Source organism: Pelodiscus sinensis, chromosome 3, assembly GCF_049634645.1.
Source record: "Pelodiscus sinensis isolate JC-2024 chromosome 3, ASM4963464v1, whole genome shotgun sequence".
Taxonomy (NCBI): domain Eukaryota; kingdom Metazoa; phylum Chordata; order Testudines; family Trionychidae; genus Pelodiscus; species Pelodiscus sinensis.
In genome coordinates, this window is record NC_134713.1 from 176486353 (window position 1) to 176503336 (window position 16984).

Below are 16984 nucleotides of genomic sequence, written 5' to 3' on the forward strand. Positions count from 1 at the left end.
CTTCTGGGAGATATGCCCTGTCCAGTGTAGAGTCCAGCATTGCTCTTATAAATTAGATCCACTGAAGTGGGAATAGGCTTGCTGAAATCGACGTGCCTCCACTTGAGCCTTGGAGTGGCTCTTGATCATCACACAATTGGTAAACTCTTGAGGTAATGCTGACATACTGAACTGGAAGACTGTGAAAAGGAAGTGGTTGTTCACTATAAACATGTGATATCTTCTGTGGGATGGAGTAATCGCTATGTTAAAGTAGCCTTCAAAATGAGGGCAGCATACTAGTCCCCTGGATCCAAGAGAGAGATGATGGGCGGGGCATGCAGGGAGCCTGTCTGAGGCTCCCTGCAGAATCCAGGGGTCAGATCTGGCAGCTTGGCAGGCCACATAGGGTCTGTGGGCCGTATTTTGCTCAGCCCTGCTATACAGCCTCCTTTTCCCACTCAAGGTGGACCAATGATCCACAAAAACAAAACCCTCCGCCTTACATCACTCACCTACCCAGTGAGGCACACTTCCAGAATTTTCTGCATTCTGTCTTCCTTTCAGGAAAGGCCTCAAGAGAAGACTGCTTTGACATTCTTCTTCAGCATGCTTCTGAGTGCCCTGGCGTCATCTACTATCCGCAAGATCTCTCAACACAGAATGGATGAATAAACGTGATTGCTCATCTGATGAAAATGAATTGTTCAGTTCTTGCTCATCTAGAGGGTCGTGGAATACAATGGCTGCTCCTCTTGAGTAAGGTTTCCCTCTATAGAACTGGTCTCCCTATGGAACTCAAAGATTCTAGAAAGCCCATTCTTGTGGGACATAAGGGAAGGGAAAAAAATCCCAAGAATTCTCCTTCCAGGGAAGAAGTCAGATCAGTCATTGGTTCCTGGAGTCTATTTCTAGGGAATACAATCTTGGGGGAGGGAACCAAATAAAAAGATAGTGGACTCTTGGGCAGAGATCTTAAAGCATCTGAGAAAGGGATATATCCCTGGTTTTAAGGGGGGGGGTGTTAATAGTGTCTGTACTGGTGTTCCATTGGGACTAGCAAACATGTCTGCATCTGCAAGTTTGGCAGCAGCATGTCAGTACTGGCTGGAGATTCCTCTTGATACCTGTAAGTAGAGGGGATTCAGATTCTTCCAATATTTGAAAATCTTCTTGCAAAAGGAACCTAGTTAGCACTGTTGAAGCAGGGCACTCAGTGGCTGGTGGCAAAAAAATAAAAACTGGACAAGAAGCGCAAAAGTGTACAGCACAGGTGGTAAATTAATAATAAAAAATGAAAAAAGATTAGAACAAACAAGCAAGCTGGCTACAAATTTGAAGCTAATGTACACAGCTATACTCTGTCTCTAGACATACAAGTAGCTCTATCCCATATGCCCTAGGTTTGGAGCATGAAGTCACGCCTGGTGGTGCAGGACTTGTTACTAAAAATCCCTGAACAAAAATACACTGATACATGCATACCTAAAGTGGAAAACTTATAGGGACACCTATTCAAAGAAGCAGGATATTTATCTAAAGTCACGACATAGGATAAAAAAGGTTTATACTGAAGAACAGAAATAATTTATCAATTACCTTTTTTAGTTTCCATAAACTTTTCATAACTATCTGGAAAGTCATCCTCTTGTTTTGATTTCTCTATTGGAGGAACAACAGCTTCACCTTCTTCCTCTTCATCTTCGTTGAACCACATTTCTTCATCCTCCTCTAAGGCTCTTGCATCTCTGCGAAATCTGTTGCTACGCAATATGGAAGGGACGCTGTAGGAAACCATCACAAATGATTCAAGCTTTATCGCTTGTTTATAAACCAACAATCTAACAAGGAAACATGAATGACTAACACAACATAGATAAAAAGTATAGAAGCAACCTGAAAAAATGTAACTTTGGAGTAAAATACTCAAAGACTATACTAGTTCATTCTGGAAACAATTTCTTGATGTCTTAAAATGAATTTAGCGTGTTGATTACAGCAGTTTAGATCAGGCTAGTTATTTAAACTGTATAGTCTATACGGACACAAAAATCAAAAGTTCCCAAAAAGCCAACTCGGAATGACAAACTCAATAGTAAAGATTTCATGGATGATTGTACTCTTCAGCCTACCCAGGGTTCTAGTAAACTTTAATTTTGGGGTAGATGTGGGGTTAAGTTTAAATGTCAAATATGTCATGGAGATATTAACATACAAATGCATCTTGTAGTGTGCCCCATCAACAAACAGTGAGTTAGTCTGTACCAATACAGCTGTACTGTGCTCATATAGCTGTTCCATGCTGACCAGAGAGAGTTCTCATCAACATGGCTCTGTGCAAACTATCACTTATGCTCGCAAAATGTGTGTCACTTGAGGTGTGTTTTTTCCCCCCCACACCTGAGTGACATAAGTTTTGCTGACATAAATAATAGGGCAGATGTGGCCTTCATCTAATTTCTCTGACAGTTCATTTAAAAAAAATTCTCAGAGAAATATTGCTTCCACCCTCAGCCACCAATTTACTATTCAAGTTGATGAGATCTACCAGTCAGATTGTGTAATCATTTAATGTAGAAACAAGAGAACATGAAAAAGTAATTGCATGCACAATTAAGTACTCTTGCAAATCCTTTAGAAAGAATGTCCAGAAATGCTATAATATTTTATTATACAGTAAAGTCTCAATTATCCAACCTTCGTTTATCTGACATTCCATGTTATTCGATGTGCCACCGGACACGTCATGGCAAGGGGCTCCAGGGACGCTAGACAATGGCCTTGCTTTCCCTTTCCCTTGGCTGGGTGGGAGCTCTGGTTGGCAGGTCTGCAGCTCCCTCTTGTGTCTGAAGAATTTGCAGTCAGCAAAGTAGCTTTTTTTTCCCCGTTTTTCCTGTTTCTGGGGAAAGTGGCAAGCACCTTGCCCTGCGTTACATCATCTCCAGGGGACATGGAGTGGTGCATGGCGAGGTCTGTGCCGCAAGAAAGAGCCCTGGATCTTACTCCCATTTGGGGAGAAAAATAAGGGCTGGTCAAGGCAGCAGATTCAGGAAGTTTAGAACTGGACCTCGCAAGGTATTACAAAGTTCAAATTTATAAAATTAATTACTGTATTAAAAGAATTTTCCGTATTATCCAACATTTCCTTTATCCGACCATCCTCTGGTCCCATTTAGGTAAGATAATCGAGACTCTACTGTATTGAAAAAGTTGAAGATGTGTGAATAAAACAGTACCTGTTCAATTTCTGGTTTTGTCTGTCTTTTTCTTGTTCATATTTAGTCTTCAGCCCCTTGAATGTCTGAACATATTCTATAGATTCAAGTGCCTTATAAAAGTTTTCAACTATATGCGCAGTAAGTGACTTGATATCTTCCTGCATAAGCACAGAACAATATTTAAATTTCTAAGGTAATAGTAAAGGAGAGAAGATCAGAGGTTTTTCAGTAAAATCTATCAGCATTAAAAATTACTCTACTTGTTTTTCCAAAATGAAAAAAATTCATTGCAAATGACAAGAAAATTTCTTGTTTTGTCTTCATGGAAATAAATAAATAAATAAATAAATCTTTAGAATTAATTCTGCTGATCAATGTAAACGGAAAAAGATGCTTGAATTTATCTGTTCCTTATTCTCACTTGCTGTACTTTTTATCTGTGAAATCAACATGATTTTCTGTTGAGATAATTGTATTGTCTTATATACGGGTTTACTTCTTCATGGAAGTAAAGTGAAAAAATAAGAGCAAATAAATATTTAACGTTCATATAAGAATCAGAGTTTTAAGATCCACTTTATATGGACTAACTAGTAAGATAGCCAATGTGGAACAGTTATCTCTAAATCATTCTCTAATGCAGTTTCCCCCAAATGGTGTTCCGGGGAAACCTGGGGTTCCGCGAAGTGAAAATAAGGGTTCCGCGAGAAAATTCCATTACAATAACATTTTGTTATTAAAATAATAATAAATATTAAGCATATATGAATTTTATTGAAACTAGTTATCATTTGTGTTGATCTCATGACCTTGCTTAGCATTTGTTTATTATTATCCTTACTTATTTGTGGTCTACTTTTTCAGCTCCATATACAAGACTGCTATTAGGGTTCCACAAAATTCTTTTGAGTTTAAAAGGGTTCTGTGGCCAAATAAAATTGGGAAACACTGCTCTAACGAACCCCAATTTATAGACCTAATCATTTCTTTTTGTACTAAAATGGGCAAAGGGGAAGACTCAAAAAAGTCTGTGTTTGAATGAACTGAAAACAATACGTTTTCTGTTCTTGTGGGAAAGAACAACAGCTACAGGTAGAAAACTGTCTTCTCCTCATGAAGAACCCAAAAATTCACCCGACCCCAACCCTATGTATCAAGGCACCCGCACTAAACAAAAAGGTTGTCCCTTTTCTCTTTCTTCCCCAACCAGCACAAATGGTTTGACATTGCTGCTGTTTTCTCATGCTTTTCCCTACAAGGGCACTGGGTAGAAGTAGCAGGCTTAAACTGAACATTGCTTTCAGCAATACATACATTGGTAAGTTTACACAGATATGACATGCTGATTTCAAGAGAAGAATATTAACTAGTTCAACCAGTTAACTGTGGAGGGCTGAGGTCCCACAGGCAGGGGCTTGCTCCAGCCTGCCCCACTTGGATTGGGGGGAGGGGCTTAACCAGTTACCAGGTAAGCATGCAGTTAAGACTAATGCTTACCAGGTAACTAGCTAACCTTTTACACATCCCTAGTTCCCATATCACAACTATTTGGCCAGACATGTTCGCTACAGTTATAGAAAAAGGACAATCAAGCAAGATTCAAGGCAAAACTCATGACTTTTATACTTGAATATTATGACAGTAGAAATAACTAAGGATTAGCTATCTTATTTAGCGTGAACATTTTTAAATTCTGCATTTTGTTTTCAATACAGGAGGAGATGTTACATCTCTAAAAGTTTGTATTTTAATAAAACTTGCTTAAACTTACCACTCTGATGAATTCAAACAGTTCAATTACAGCTGAGTTCAGCAGATTGTATCTAGTTCCATTGTCCAAAAGAGCATTTATAACTGGCTCAAACAGGTTTCCTTTGGTGATATAACGGTTATAAAATTCATCCTTCAGGCCAATAATCCTCCTCATAAAGCGAAGAGCACCTACAGTTTATAGCAGATTTAGAAATTTTTGATAATCATTGGTACTATTGCCATTCTGCTCAGACTACATTTCTCGCTCACATTTCGTGTTACGCAAAAAACCAACAATTTTGGTTCTACAATTTTCTTGTTAATATGAAGTAGCAATAAGTATTAGCTCTATGGCAGCGGTGTCGAACTCATTTAACAAAGAGAGCTGAAACAGCGGTGGAAAAAATGCGAAGAGCCGCACCAGAATTGTCATGCAAAAAAACCCAACTAAACAAAAAAACACCCTTTTAAGGAGCAAGCAAGCTTAGGCTTTTTGGCCATATCAGACTCCCGTTGACAGCCGCCATCTTGGGCACCATTTTGAATCGCTGACCCGGTGAGCACAGGGGAGCCGGAGGCGAAGCAGAGGTGGGCCGGGGGCCGTTTTTGGGGGGCGCGCGTAGGAGCAGCTTCTCAAGCCGCAGGTTGGCCACGGCTGCTCCAGGGTTGCCAGATACTTTCACAAAAAATCCCGAACATGGCAGGAAAAAAAAAATTGGTTGAGCAAAAAACAAACAAAAAACCCCACCAGAGGGCCTGGGTGCACCTTTAAATATCCCTGCGCTCCTTGCATACTTTCTGTCCGAAAGAAACAGAAAATACCAGACATTTTATATGTCCGGTATTTTCTGTTTTTTTTTTTTAATCGGACAAGGGTCAAGAATAACGTACTGTCCGGGCAAAAACCAGACACCTGTCATCAGATTATAGATTTTATTGGTTCATTTGTGTACTCTCTCTGTTGCCTAGCTCTGAGAGGCAAGCACAAAACATGTTAAGTCATTTCCTACCAACAGCAGTGGATTTGGCGGTATTATAATGATAATTCAGTTTAGGAAGAATAGATACCTAATCAGTTTAGTCTTACTCCCCGAGTTCAAAATGATCCAGTACCAACTCTAGAAGAATTACCAAACTCTCCTTCCATTTCACATATTGGAATATTGGCAGGGAATATTAGGAGTTTTTACCATCCTCTGGTACTAAGTAGTACCATTTGGGATTATACTATAAAACTGATTTCTTGCTTTTGCTGCAGGATTAGAAGACTATATGGTCTCTTAAGCCTTCTACCTATGTGTTTCTATTAATTTGAAAGTTGTGTCATGCTTTGGACCTAAGTTACATGACAATATAAACTTCAATAAAGAATAGAATTCTTGGTTGGTTTATTGGATTTAAAAAATTAAGATATTTATTAATCCAAGCCATCGCATGTACATTTAATAGATTTGGAGTATGAAGTATTATTTCAGTGCTACATACATGCAATCTTTAAAAGAAAGTAAACTACAATTCAATTTACTACTCACACAATGCCAAAAATGTGTGTTTTGAATTCATCAAGACCAACACTCTTCTTAGCAAATCTTTGTTCATAATATAATTCTTGATGTGGTATGTATGGTGTTCCACGCAAAAGGTGAGCAGCTCCAAAATTAATGCAAGCAGCTGTGCTGTTTGGTAATTATCTACAAGGAAAACAAAATGTACTAAATCAGGCATATAAAAAAAACCCTAAACTTTTCAATGTATTCATATCTTACAACAAAGTAGTTGCATTTACAACTGTTAAATCAGATTAGCAGATTGATAAATCTCTTTTCAGACTAGATACCTAAGTTATGCTTCCTCTCTGTCAGTAGTTGAAAACTAAAAAGCTACTTGATATCTTTGGTTCAGGAGAACAGACATTATGAATAGGCATTTGAAGGTATACATCAATGGGAAATATTTAAAAACTGAAATTATAAACAGCCTAAACCCAAAATGAACTTTATGAGGAGAGAGAAGCAAGAGGGCTATGAAGGTATCAAGGGGATTTAACTTCTGTAAGAAAACTTAGTGGGACTTCTAAGCAGCACCTCAGATGAAGAAATCATTTTAAGTTGGTAACTGGAGCTTTCTAGAAAAATGTTAGCACAGTCACATCTAATTAATATCCAGCCACTTCCAAGTCTAACTGGGGTAGGGAAAGAAGGGTTTCCAGGGCAGATTTAGTCATGCTGAGCTAGATTAACATCCCTCAAAGACACCAGAAAAAGGAGGTCAAAATATGGGATTTAATGCAGAGGAGAAAGGGGTGTCTCTTGAGACAAAGTGGTTTTCAAGATGTTGGAATTAGACACTTGCAGATCAGATTTACTCTTAATGACTTCTTCTATCTTCAAAGACTGTCCACTTATATCTCCAATTTTTAATTCTAGATGTCTGACTAGTAGCTCCAAGATAAGTGTCTATTTAGTATTATTTAAGTAGCTTCATGAGGTCAAAGTGTCATTTTATTGATAAAACTGAAGCACTACAGACACCTGTGCACTGTGTCAAATCACAAAGAAAATCCATTGTGTGTCTTGTCTAGCTTTTTCACTGATAGCCAATCTCTTGACTGATAGTGGGGCTATTCCCATATTCAGCATAGTTTGCTGGCAAGGACAGCTTAATTAACAGCGTTTGCCAGAGAAGAATGACAGTCAGAAGTTTAGTCTGATTTAGTGAGATAGTAGGATCTCTAAATTTTTCCAAGTTAAGTCTAAAACTGTGAAGTTTGACGAAGATATCACAAAACTGGATGACTGGGCAACAAGAAGGTCACTGAAATTCAATATTAATAAATTCAAGGTAATGCACACTGGAAAAAATAAACCCAATAATCTCAATATATAAAATAATGGGTTCTAAATTAGCTGTTACCATTGACTCTTTCTTCATCAGGGCTAATTCTTGAAAACATTTGCTCAATGTGCAGTGATAATTGAAAACGCTAACTATGTTAGGAACTATTTGGAAAAGGGACTGATAATAAAGAACAATATAATGATACTATATAAACATATGCTTCTCCTACACTTTGAATGCTGCGTGCAGTTCTGGTTGCCCCACTTCAAAATAAATAAATCAGAGTTAGAAAAGATACAGAGAAAAGCAACAATCATGATTAGACGTATGGAACATCTTCCATATGAGAGATCAGAAATGAAATGACCTACTTGGGGATATAACAGATGTCTACAAAATCATGAACGGTTTAGAGAAAGTGCAGAAGCGTTAGTCATTTCTTCATGTAACATAAAAACTAGGGGTAGCCTATGAAATTATAAGGCAGCAGATTTAAAATGAACATGGGGAAGATCTTCACAGAATTCACAGTCAGTCTCTGTGGAACTTCCTGCGAGAGGACATGGAAAAGGCCAAACATATAAAGAAGAAGTTCAAAAAATAATTAGATAAGTACAGAGACTAGGTCCATCAATGGCTCATAGCCAAGATGGTAAGGAACCCCATTTTCTAGATCTCACTAAACCTATGACTGTGAGAAGCTGGGATTGGGCAACAGGAGACAGAGCACTCAATAATTGCCCTTTCTGTTCAGTGGCCAGTGCCAGATGCTTCAATTAGAAGACAAGATTCTGGGCTAGATGGACCACTGGGCTAACTCAGTACTGATCATTCTTATGTTCTAGATGTAGCAGTGACGTTTTCCTAAGGTCAATACAAATAAAAAAATGCAACAAGAAAGAATCCAATTCATAAATTTCAGACATGTGTCTTCCTTAATACAAGTGTCACCCAACAATCATCTGAGCTTCCAGCAGCACCTTTTTCTTTATAGAAGAGAATTCTCTAATAAATAAAATTCTGTAACGTGGCCTGAAAACAAAGTCAAATGAAAGTGAAGTTTCTTTGCATCTCTGATGGCTAGGACGAAGTAGACCCTGTAATTAAAACTGATAAAAGGGATTTAAAACAAATTTAAGTTTGCAAAAAACCCTTAATTTTACATCTTTTCCTAACATATAATGAACAAACCCATACTGACAAAATCAATTAAAAATATAAAAAGACCACCACTTACCAGGACAAACAGTATTACTCTTGTTGGACCCGACGACTGCATCTGATATACAAACAAGTGTGAATGCAGATTTTCAAAATACTGTAAAGTGCCTATTTAATAATGTAGATAATCAATTACATTTCTAACTTCTATCAGTTGATGGCACAATTTCAAGTGTTATTGTTATAAGTATTTTTGTATAACTTAAAAATATATATGCCAGACAAGATTTCTGTTGTTTTCTAATTACAAAGCTTTAGCTTAACTTAGTGCTTGTTATATTTAACTGAACATTTAAGAATAGTGTTAATTTTTAGTCAAAGCATCTATCTACATTGATATTTCCACAATAAAAAGTTGTAATTCAGAAACACTTCATATAAGAATATTTATAAAATACACAGAATATATAAATAATGAGGAATGTGTGAGCGGGATACTTGGCAAATACTAAAAAGGGAATTAATCAGACCATAGATATTTTAAGTGAGATAATGGACAATCTCAAAACATTTGAAAAGTAACTATTATTCAGATTCCCCTTCTATTAAAATGGGGATCATAAGAATTACATCTCACAGAGGTCTTATGAAGATACATTTATCTTTGTGAAGTAGTTCAGAGACAAAAAGTGCTGAGTATTATTATGGTTATTTTATATAGCCTGGAGAATTCAAATAGTGATTGAAATGTAGCCGTGTTAGTCTGGTGTAGCTGAAACAAAATACAGGACTATGTAGCACTTTAAAAACTAACAAGATGGTTTATTAGAAGTGGGTCTGGCCTACGAAAGCTCATCTAATAAACCATTTTGTTAGTCTTTAAAGTGCTACATAGTACTGTATTTGGAGAATTCAAATACTTCAATTTTTTTTAACAACTGAAAAAGGACCAAAAAAGGAGCTCCAAATCAACATTATTTACAAATAACATTTTAAATGATTACTTCCAGCATTTCTATACCACTGGAAATTTCAAACTGAACACTATTCTCTGAACTTGATACCCTGCAAATAACCAAACCCTGAGATCATGTGTTCCTGGTAAGTGACAAAGCAATTTGTAAAAGCTCTGAAACACTTACGAAGTTGAACACATTTGCTGCTGTACATCAATATTTCTAAAAGTTACTAAGAAAAACAATTTGCTGCTATCAACTACTGAAGTTACGTACTGCAGTTTTACATCAGTAGCCAACCAGTGTACCAAATACAGAAAAGTTTTAGAAAACTGGAAGTTAACATGAACATGTTGTTTGAACAGGAATTATATAAACAAAGGCTAAAGTATTAGTAAAGGTTGACAAGAATAAAGCTAATAAATCTGTAATGCTTCAACTGTTCTATTTATTTTGCTATCACCTAGTAAGCACAGTCCAGGCTCCTAAAGTTCCCAAGCACAAAGGCATAAAGTGTATCACCAACACTCATAACAGTAACTCAAAAACTTTTGGAGGAATTCCTGGACTAATAAAATTCTGGTATGTCAATTTATGCTTATTTTTATCTAAGAGGCAACAATAGCTTCCAGAAAGAACACTCTGCTCTCACACTACAGATCAGTGATATCATTTGTCTAGATCAGCAGTGCTCAAACTTTGAGTCAAGACCCAAAGTAGGCTACAATTCCATTTTAATGGAGTCGATTTGCTGAATCTAAATTTGCTGAACCTAAATTTCCTTTAAGCTGAGTGGTTGTGCAGCAAACTATCAAGGGCCACACAGGCACTCAGAGCTGTGGTGGGGAGATGCACCTCTCCCAAAGTCCAAGAGTTGTTGTGGGGAAAAGAGGACTGAGAGGCTATGTCTAGACTACATGCCTCTGTCGTCAGAGGCATGTAGATTAGACACATAAGCAAAGGCAAATGAAGCCGCGATTTAAATGATCCCGGCTTCATTTACATTTACATGGCTGCCGCGCTGAGCCGACAAACAGCTGATCGGCTGTTTGTCCTCTCAGCGCGCTAGTCTGGATGCTCCCCTGCCAACATCAAAGCCCTTTGTCGGCAGCCCCGTTATTCCTCGTGGGACGAGGTTTACCGGGGCTGCCGACAAAGGGCTTTGATGTCGGCAGGGGAGCGTCCAGACTAGCGCGCTGAGCGGACAAACAGCCGATCAGCTGTTTGTCGGCTCAGCGCGGCAGCCATGTAAATGTAAATGAAGCCGCGATCATTTAAATCGCGGCTTCATTTGCCTTTGCCAAAACAACAAATCTACATGGCTCTGTCGACGGAGCCATGTAGTTTAGACATACCCAGAGAGTCCTCTTCCCCCTGCCGCATCCTGGGAACAGCCTGCACCCCACAACCCCAACTAGAGTCTTTATCACCCCCCTGTACCTCAACTTCCTGCCGAAGCCCTGAGTCCCCTCCCACACTCTGAATCCCTTAGCTCCATCCCACCACAAATCACCTCCATACTGGTGTACATAAAAAATTAATTCCACACATGTATGAGAAAAAAATAGAAGGAACATTGCCTGGGCTGGGCTTTAAAACTCAATTTACAGGCACCCTGTGCCTGGGGCTGAAGCCCTTGTGTTTCAGCTTCGGCCCCCGCACTGGAGGCTCAGACTGGCTCAGGCTTCAGTTGCCACTCCTGGGGTTACTTAGTAATTTTTATTGTTCAAAGGGGGTGATGATGCAATGAAATTTGAGAACCTTAGATAACCCTTTGATAAGCATGGCAAGAAAGTTAATCCAAAATTTTAATACGTACCTTTTTCACATTTGTCTTCTGAAGTATTAGCCAAGAGTGGTGCAGTGAGAACATGCATACAATGGTTGTAGAAGAAATTGAGAAATTCACTTTTCTCTGTTTTCTGAAAAATATATTTACTTATTAACTGGTGAGGAATTACATCACTTATGTAAAATGCAGCACAGGCAAGACACAAGCTGCCTCCCATAGTCTTGAAAGTTCCTTTGGTATGGATTTTCAACACAGCAAAAGTGTACAGCAGAGTGGGATGGTTTAGGATGAGCTCAGCCTTACTTAACTTGTGATTAAATGGAAAAGGGCAACACAGTTCTTTTAACAAGCCCTTTTCCTAAAAAGGGAAAAGTAGCAACAGTAATTTTGCATATATTGCCTGAAGCTTTTATTTTTATTTATATATATAAAAAAAATAAACAGAGAGGAACTATCATCCTCATCAGATCTCTGCAATACATAAAACATTTAAGGATTGCTGTATGTTCATAATGTTGCTAGATTTTAATTTAAATACTTCTTTTGGTGACTTCAATTCCAAATCAACTAATAAGAGACACATCATACTTTATGTATGATTTTTTTCGTAAAGAATTTATACTAACAGCTATTCACCATAACATAGCAAAGTACAATCCGATTCAAACCCCAGAAACCTAAACTTTGTTGACCAATTTAATTCAAAGGCAATGTTTGGATTCAATGTAATAGAGGTTAAATGGAATTATCAGGAAACTGGGCAAAGTTTTAAAGCACATTTCAAGGATTCCTGTATTTTTGTTCATTTGGGACCGTCCGTATAAACAGAATTACACATACGACCAAGATTTCTATCAGGATAGAGTATATTCTGTAGTATGGGAATGGCTCCAACAAGCTGAGTCTGCATTATACTATAGGAAATAAACATTGACTTGGCTTCATGAAGATACACTGGGCTCTTTCTTCAATGTGGCTCACCCAGCCAATAGGAACTAAAACTAGTCTAAAAACCCACGTGTTTGTGGAGAAGACTGCCAATTTTAAGAACTTCTTAGATAATGCTGTGTTTCTATCATTAGACACAGTAATCATTGATCAGTGCCTTTCATTATCAATAATTTTATAGAAATTTTCCAATTGACGAAAAACATCAGGCAAAACAGGATAATGCCAAAATGCTTTTCCTTCCCACTATCCTCCACTCAAAGACAGTCACAAAGAGTAAAAAGCCTTTTAAAAAGTGCATAGACAGTAAAGTTTCATTACCCCTTTGCATTTTCTTACATTAGCTGTGGCCAACATATTCTCTGGATCAATCAGAGTACGTAAGAGCCCCATTAATTGAACAGCCCCACCAAGTTCAGGGTCAGTATCGCAGATCATTTGCTCAATAACTACATTGATGAGGAGAATATCCTGCAACAAAGCAAATTGATTACATATAAGTTTTCAGTAATACAACTACTACTAGCTTTTTAAAAATACAAATTGATTGTATTTGGTCTCTAGCTGCTGCCATTGAAAACTCACATGTGAAAAACAATGAAGTCAATGCAAAAACCTGAGTTTAAATATTAAAACAGTAAATTGAATTTGAAAAAAATAAAATTACCTGAAAATGCAGAAAATTGAATGTCTTTAAAAATCAAGTGCAATTTTCTCTGTGTCAGTGTCACTCGAAGAAAGCATCTTAATAATGCATTTCTATACTTTAACCTATTTATATTACTTTTAAATTTAACATTAACTCTTGAGTTTCTATTGCTTATTTGGTGGATAATTATAACATCCCTCTAATGTTTTATATTCTATATAACTACAGTAGGCTTCCGATAATCCAGAACCTTTGGGACCTAGGTGGTGCCGGATTTTATGGTGGTACCATAAATTGATTTTATTAATATATATATATATATATATATATATATATATATATATATATATATATATATATATATATATACACACACACACACACACACACACACACACACAATATACTGTATATAAAGTGTTTTTAACCCTTTTTATTGTAGCAAAAGCACTGTCCAGTGTCACACAATGCCAGTGGCAGACTTACTCAGTCCCATTTTATTTCGCTCGGTTCAGATGCTACCGCTGCTGCCTTGTGACTCGTTTTTTGCCAAAGCTCACTCACTAGGCTCTTGCCATTTTGATGCTGGACTATCGTGAGTGCCATACAACTGGATGCCAGACTAACTGGAATTTTACTGTACATCCTCTCAACTTTAACTCCCATCTTAATATTGCTTTGTTTAAACTTTGTGATATCTAGTACCCTGAATTTTACATGGCCGTTGATAGGAACCCATTTTATAATGAGCAAAATACAGATTTTGTGCACTCAGCAAATTCCACCACCTTAATCAGAATGCTGTTGCCGGTTTTCTTTCTATATTTCTTGTACTTTCACTAAAAAGCTGTAACATTTAAGAAAATATATTGCCTGAACAGATATCAAGACTGCAGAAACAATGGAGCATTGTCTTTTCAAGTATGATCAGCATACATGCAAACTTCAGCATTTAAAATTAGATAAACTCTAATATTCTTACTTACATCATCACTCTGTTGAGCTTCTTGCATTACAAATTCTCGGACCATGGATGGACTAAATTCTACTAGATAAGAAAATATATCTGTAGCAGCTGATCTAACTTGCAAGTCATCCATACCCTAATAAAAGTAAAATCCAATTATTACAGATGAACCATTTGAGGTATAGTAGCATAGGACAATGGTAAAACTATGATATGATTGCAAGATCATATTTATACAGTAAGCAAGTCCAGCAATCCAATATAAAATAGGAAGAAAACATTCTACATTATCCAGAAAGAATGTAAATATCTGAGAGATTCTGATGGCCAGAATTTCAGCAAGTAGTAGTTAAAGTCCCATATCATTAATTAATATCTAGATGCTAATATTTCATATTCATTATCACAGCTGAATTAATTTAGTATGAAAGGACTAGTATAAAGATATATAAGCTTAGCACAATCATGTAACAGCATGAATAGATTTCTTCAGAATTTTTCCTCTTTGTGACAACAGGTTTTGGACCCAAATCCAAAAAAATTCAGTGGACCTAGAAATATTTCTATTGCTCTACAGGGGTGGAGTGATTTAAATGACAGCGATTTAAATAATTGATTTAAGTCACTAAGAAAAAAAATCACTGATTTAGATCGAGCTTCCCACTGATTTTTCATATAGATTTTAAACAATGGTACAAATCTGATCAATAAACATGTCAATTTACAACTCAGGTACAGCCTTTTTACAACATCTAAGAAGGTATGCTTTCTGTAACTATTTAAAATGAATGAATAAAAATCAATTTAGGAAATAATACATAATACTTCATTGCCTGTGTCAAGCCAGAAATGCAGCAGCAATACATTAGGAATGGTAAGAACTAAATCACACAACCAAATACAATAGCTTTTTTTTTTTTTAAACTAAAACTTAAATGTTACATAAATGTTTCACATTTACAATTGCAGCAGTCTGAGTTGCCAGCTGATGACTGCCCTTAAACTCGTTTTTCTTTAGTTTTCAAATTTTATTAACTCTAACAGACAAGTCCTCACAACACTAAATATACAATGTCCTTAAAACTTCTACAACTATCTCTAATCTTCCCACTGTCATTTTGATACACAGATTAAAACAAATACAAGTTTCCTGCTTTTTTCAAACTCCCAGTATGAATACTACTAAAAGAGGAAATATTCTCTCTGTGCCTGCATAGGAAGCTACTGTTGTGAAAAGTTGACTTAGCAGCTGAAGTAACTCTCGTTTCAAGATACCTGACCAATGATTCCCACCAATTCTGGGGAGTTGCTTTGTTTAAAACATCATCGGTAAACATGTACTGATTATATGGGTTCACTCCAGCCGTGAAATGTATGACAACTGGAATAAACGAGGAGTGATTTTGAGATGCTTGGCAGCAGCAGCATATTCAGAAGTTAGGCATCTTAACTTTATATCTAGGGATTAAGAAGATTCATAAGAAAATGAAGTGGAGTTAGTGTTTGATCCATTTGCTTCTTTATTGCCTGTAGTTTAATTTTCTGGCAAGGTATTTCTTTAGTTAATGTCTTTTGAAGTGCCTTCCAAATTTTGACAGCATCAGCAATTTCTCTGAAGTTTAAGGCTATAGATAATAGGTTTCAGTATACTGAACATATCCTCAGCATTTCTCTTGAATCCAATGTTAGATACTTTGGATGAGATACTTCCATCTATTTCATCATGGTTTTCTTCACAAAGTCTTATAAGAATAAGCCAATTCTTAATAATTTGTTCAAAACAACATGCCACAAAATTCTATTAATCATTTTGAGGGAGAATTAGTTTAAATCCTCCTGCTCTCTTCAGTGAAGCTGAAGCAAAATGGTTATGGAAGTATTTTGGTGACTTCAACATTTTCTTTTATTCTTGAGAAGATGTACTTAAGTCTTTGGTTAAAAGATGATTAAATGGGCTGTAAGTTAAAGAGCATCCTTCTGTTTCTTCTTTTAAATATCTTCTCATTTTTGCTGTGTTTGCAGCATTGTCTTTTAAATATCCGACTGTGCAGGCATTTCCTGATGTATCTACTGTTTCTGAAAAATACACAACCCCATCTTCTGTTGTCACACAGGCATATGTTACTAGATCAGTGTTCAGTGCTCCATCCAGCAAAACTTAAAATGGAAAATTTTCTCTCAGTATCTCTTGCACACTGTTCATAAGTTTCTTTTCATCATGCACTCTATCTAGCAAGCTTCCACTAATGCCTGCTCCACCAGCTGGAGTGTAGCCTGGTCATTAGGTCTCATCCGTGTCAAAGAAGGTGTTTATTGTTAATGCAAAAAGCAGAATTTGTGCCATAAACCAACCAAGCAATCTTTTAATCTATGGTATCTTCTTAGTATTTGCTGGTCTTTACTCCAAACCCATCCATGGTGGTGGTTTTTCTGGATGACAAATTGGTTGTTTGCTACTGATACTTTATTATCTGAAATACGTTTAGCTGCTGCAGCACTGCTGCTAAAAGTACCAACGGATGACTCTGAAGTTGTTGCAGATAAACAGTTTAAGTCTCTTATGCTTATATGGGATCCTGAAACAAAATTCAAAAATGATTTTGAATAGTAGTTCTTCTAATTTCTTCTCACTCTATTATTCAGTTAATTATTTACATTTTTTCAGAAAGGATGCAGATCTGATTCCAAGTTACCAAAAAAACTAAGAGTGACTGTGCTTAGAGT

General features: G+C 36.8%; 1 protein-coding gene across 4 annotated transcripts in view; it reads right to left on the reverse strand.

Moving 5' to 3' along the window:
• Positions 1-16984, reverse strand: part of PPP4R3B (protein phosphatase 4 regulatory subunit 3B) — a 66709-nt gene that overhangs the window by 8218 nt on the left and 41507 nt on the right. For 2 of the 4 annotated variants that reach the window (XM_006122137.4, XM_006122136.4), the window contains exons 7-14: positions 14280-14396; positions 12966-13115; positions 11724-11826; positions 9025-9066; positions 6482-6640; positions 4969-5138; positions 3216-3355; positions 1579-1763 (exon numbers count right to left, since the gene is read on the reverse strand). In XM_006122137.4, the coding sequence (XP_006122199.1) occupies positions 1579-1763; positions 3216-3355; positions 4969-5138; positions 6482-6640; positions 9025-9066; positions 11724-11826; positions 12966-13115; positions 14280-14396 (1066 nt within the window). The remainder of the gene's footprint in view (positions 1-1578; positions 1764-3215; positions 3356-4968; positions 5139-6481; positions 6641-9024; positions 9067-11723; positions 11827-12965; positions 13116-14279; positions 14397-16984) is intronic. The other 2 variants (XM_006122139.4, XM_006122138.4) reach the window with 1 other exon arrangement.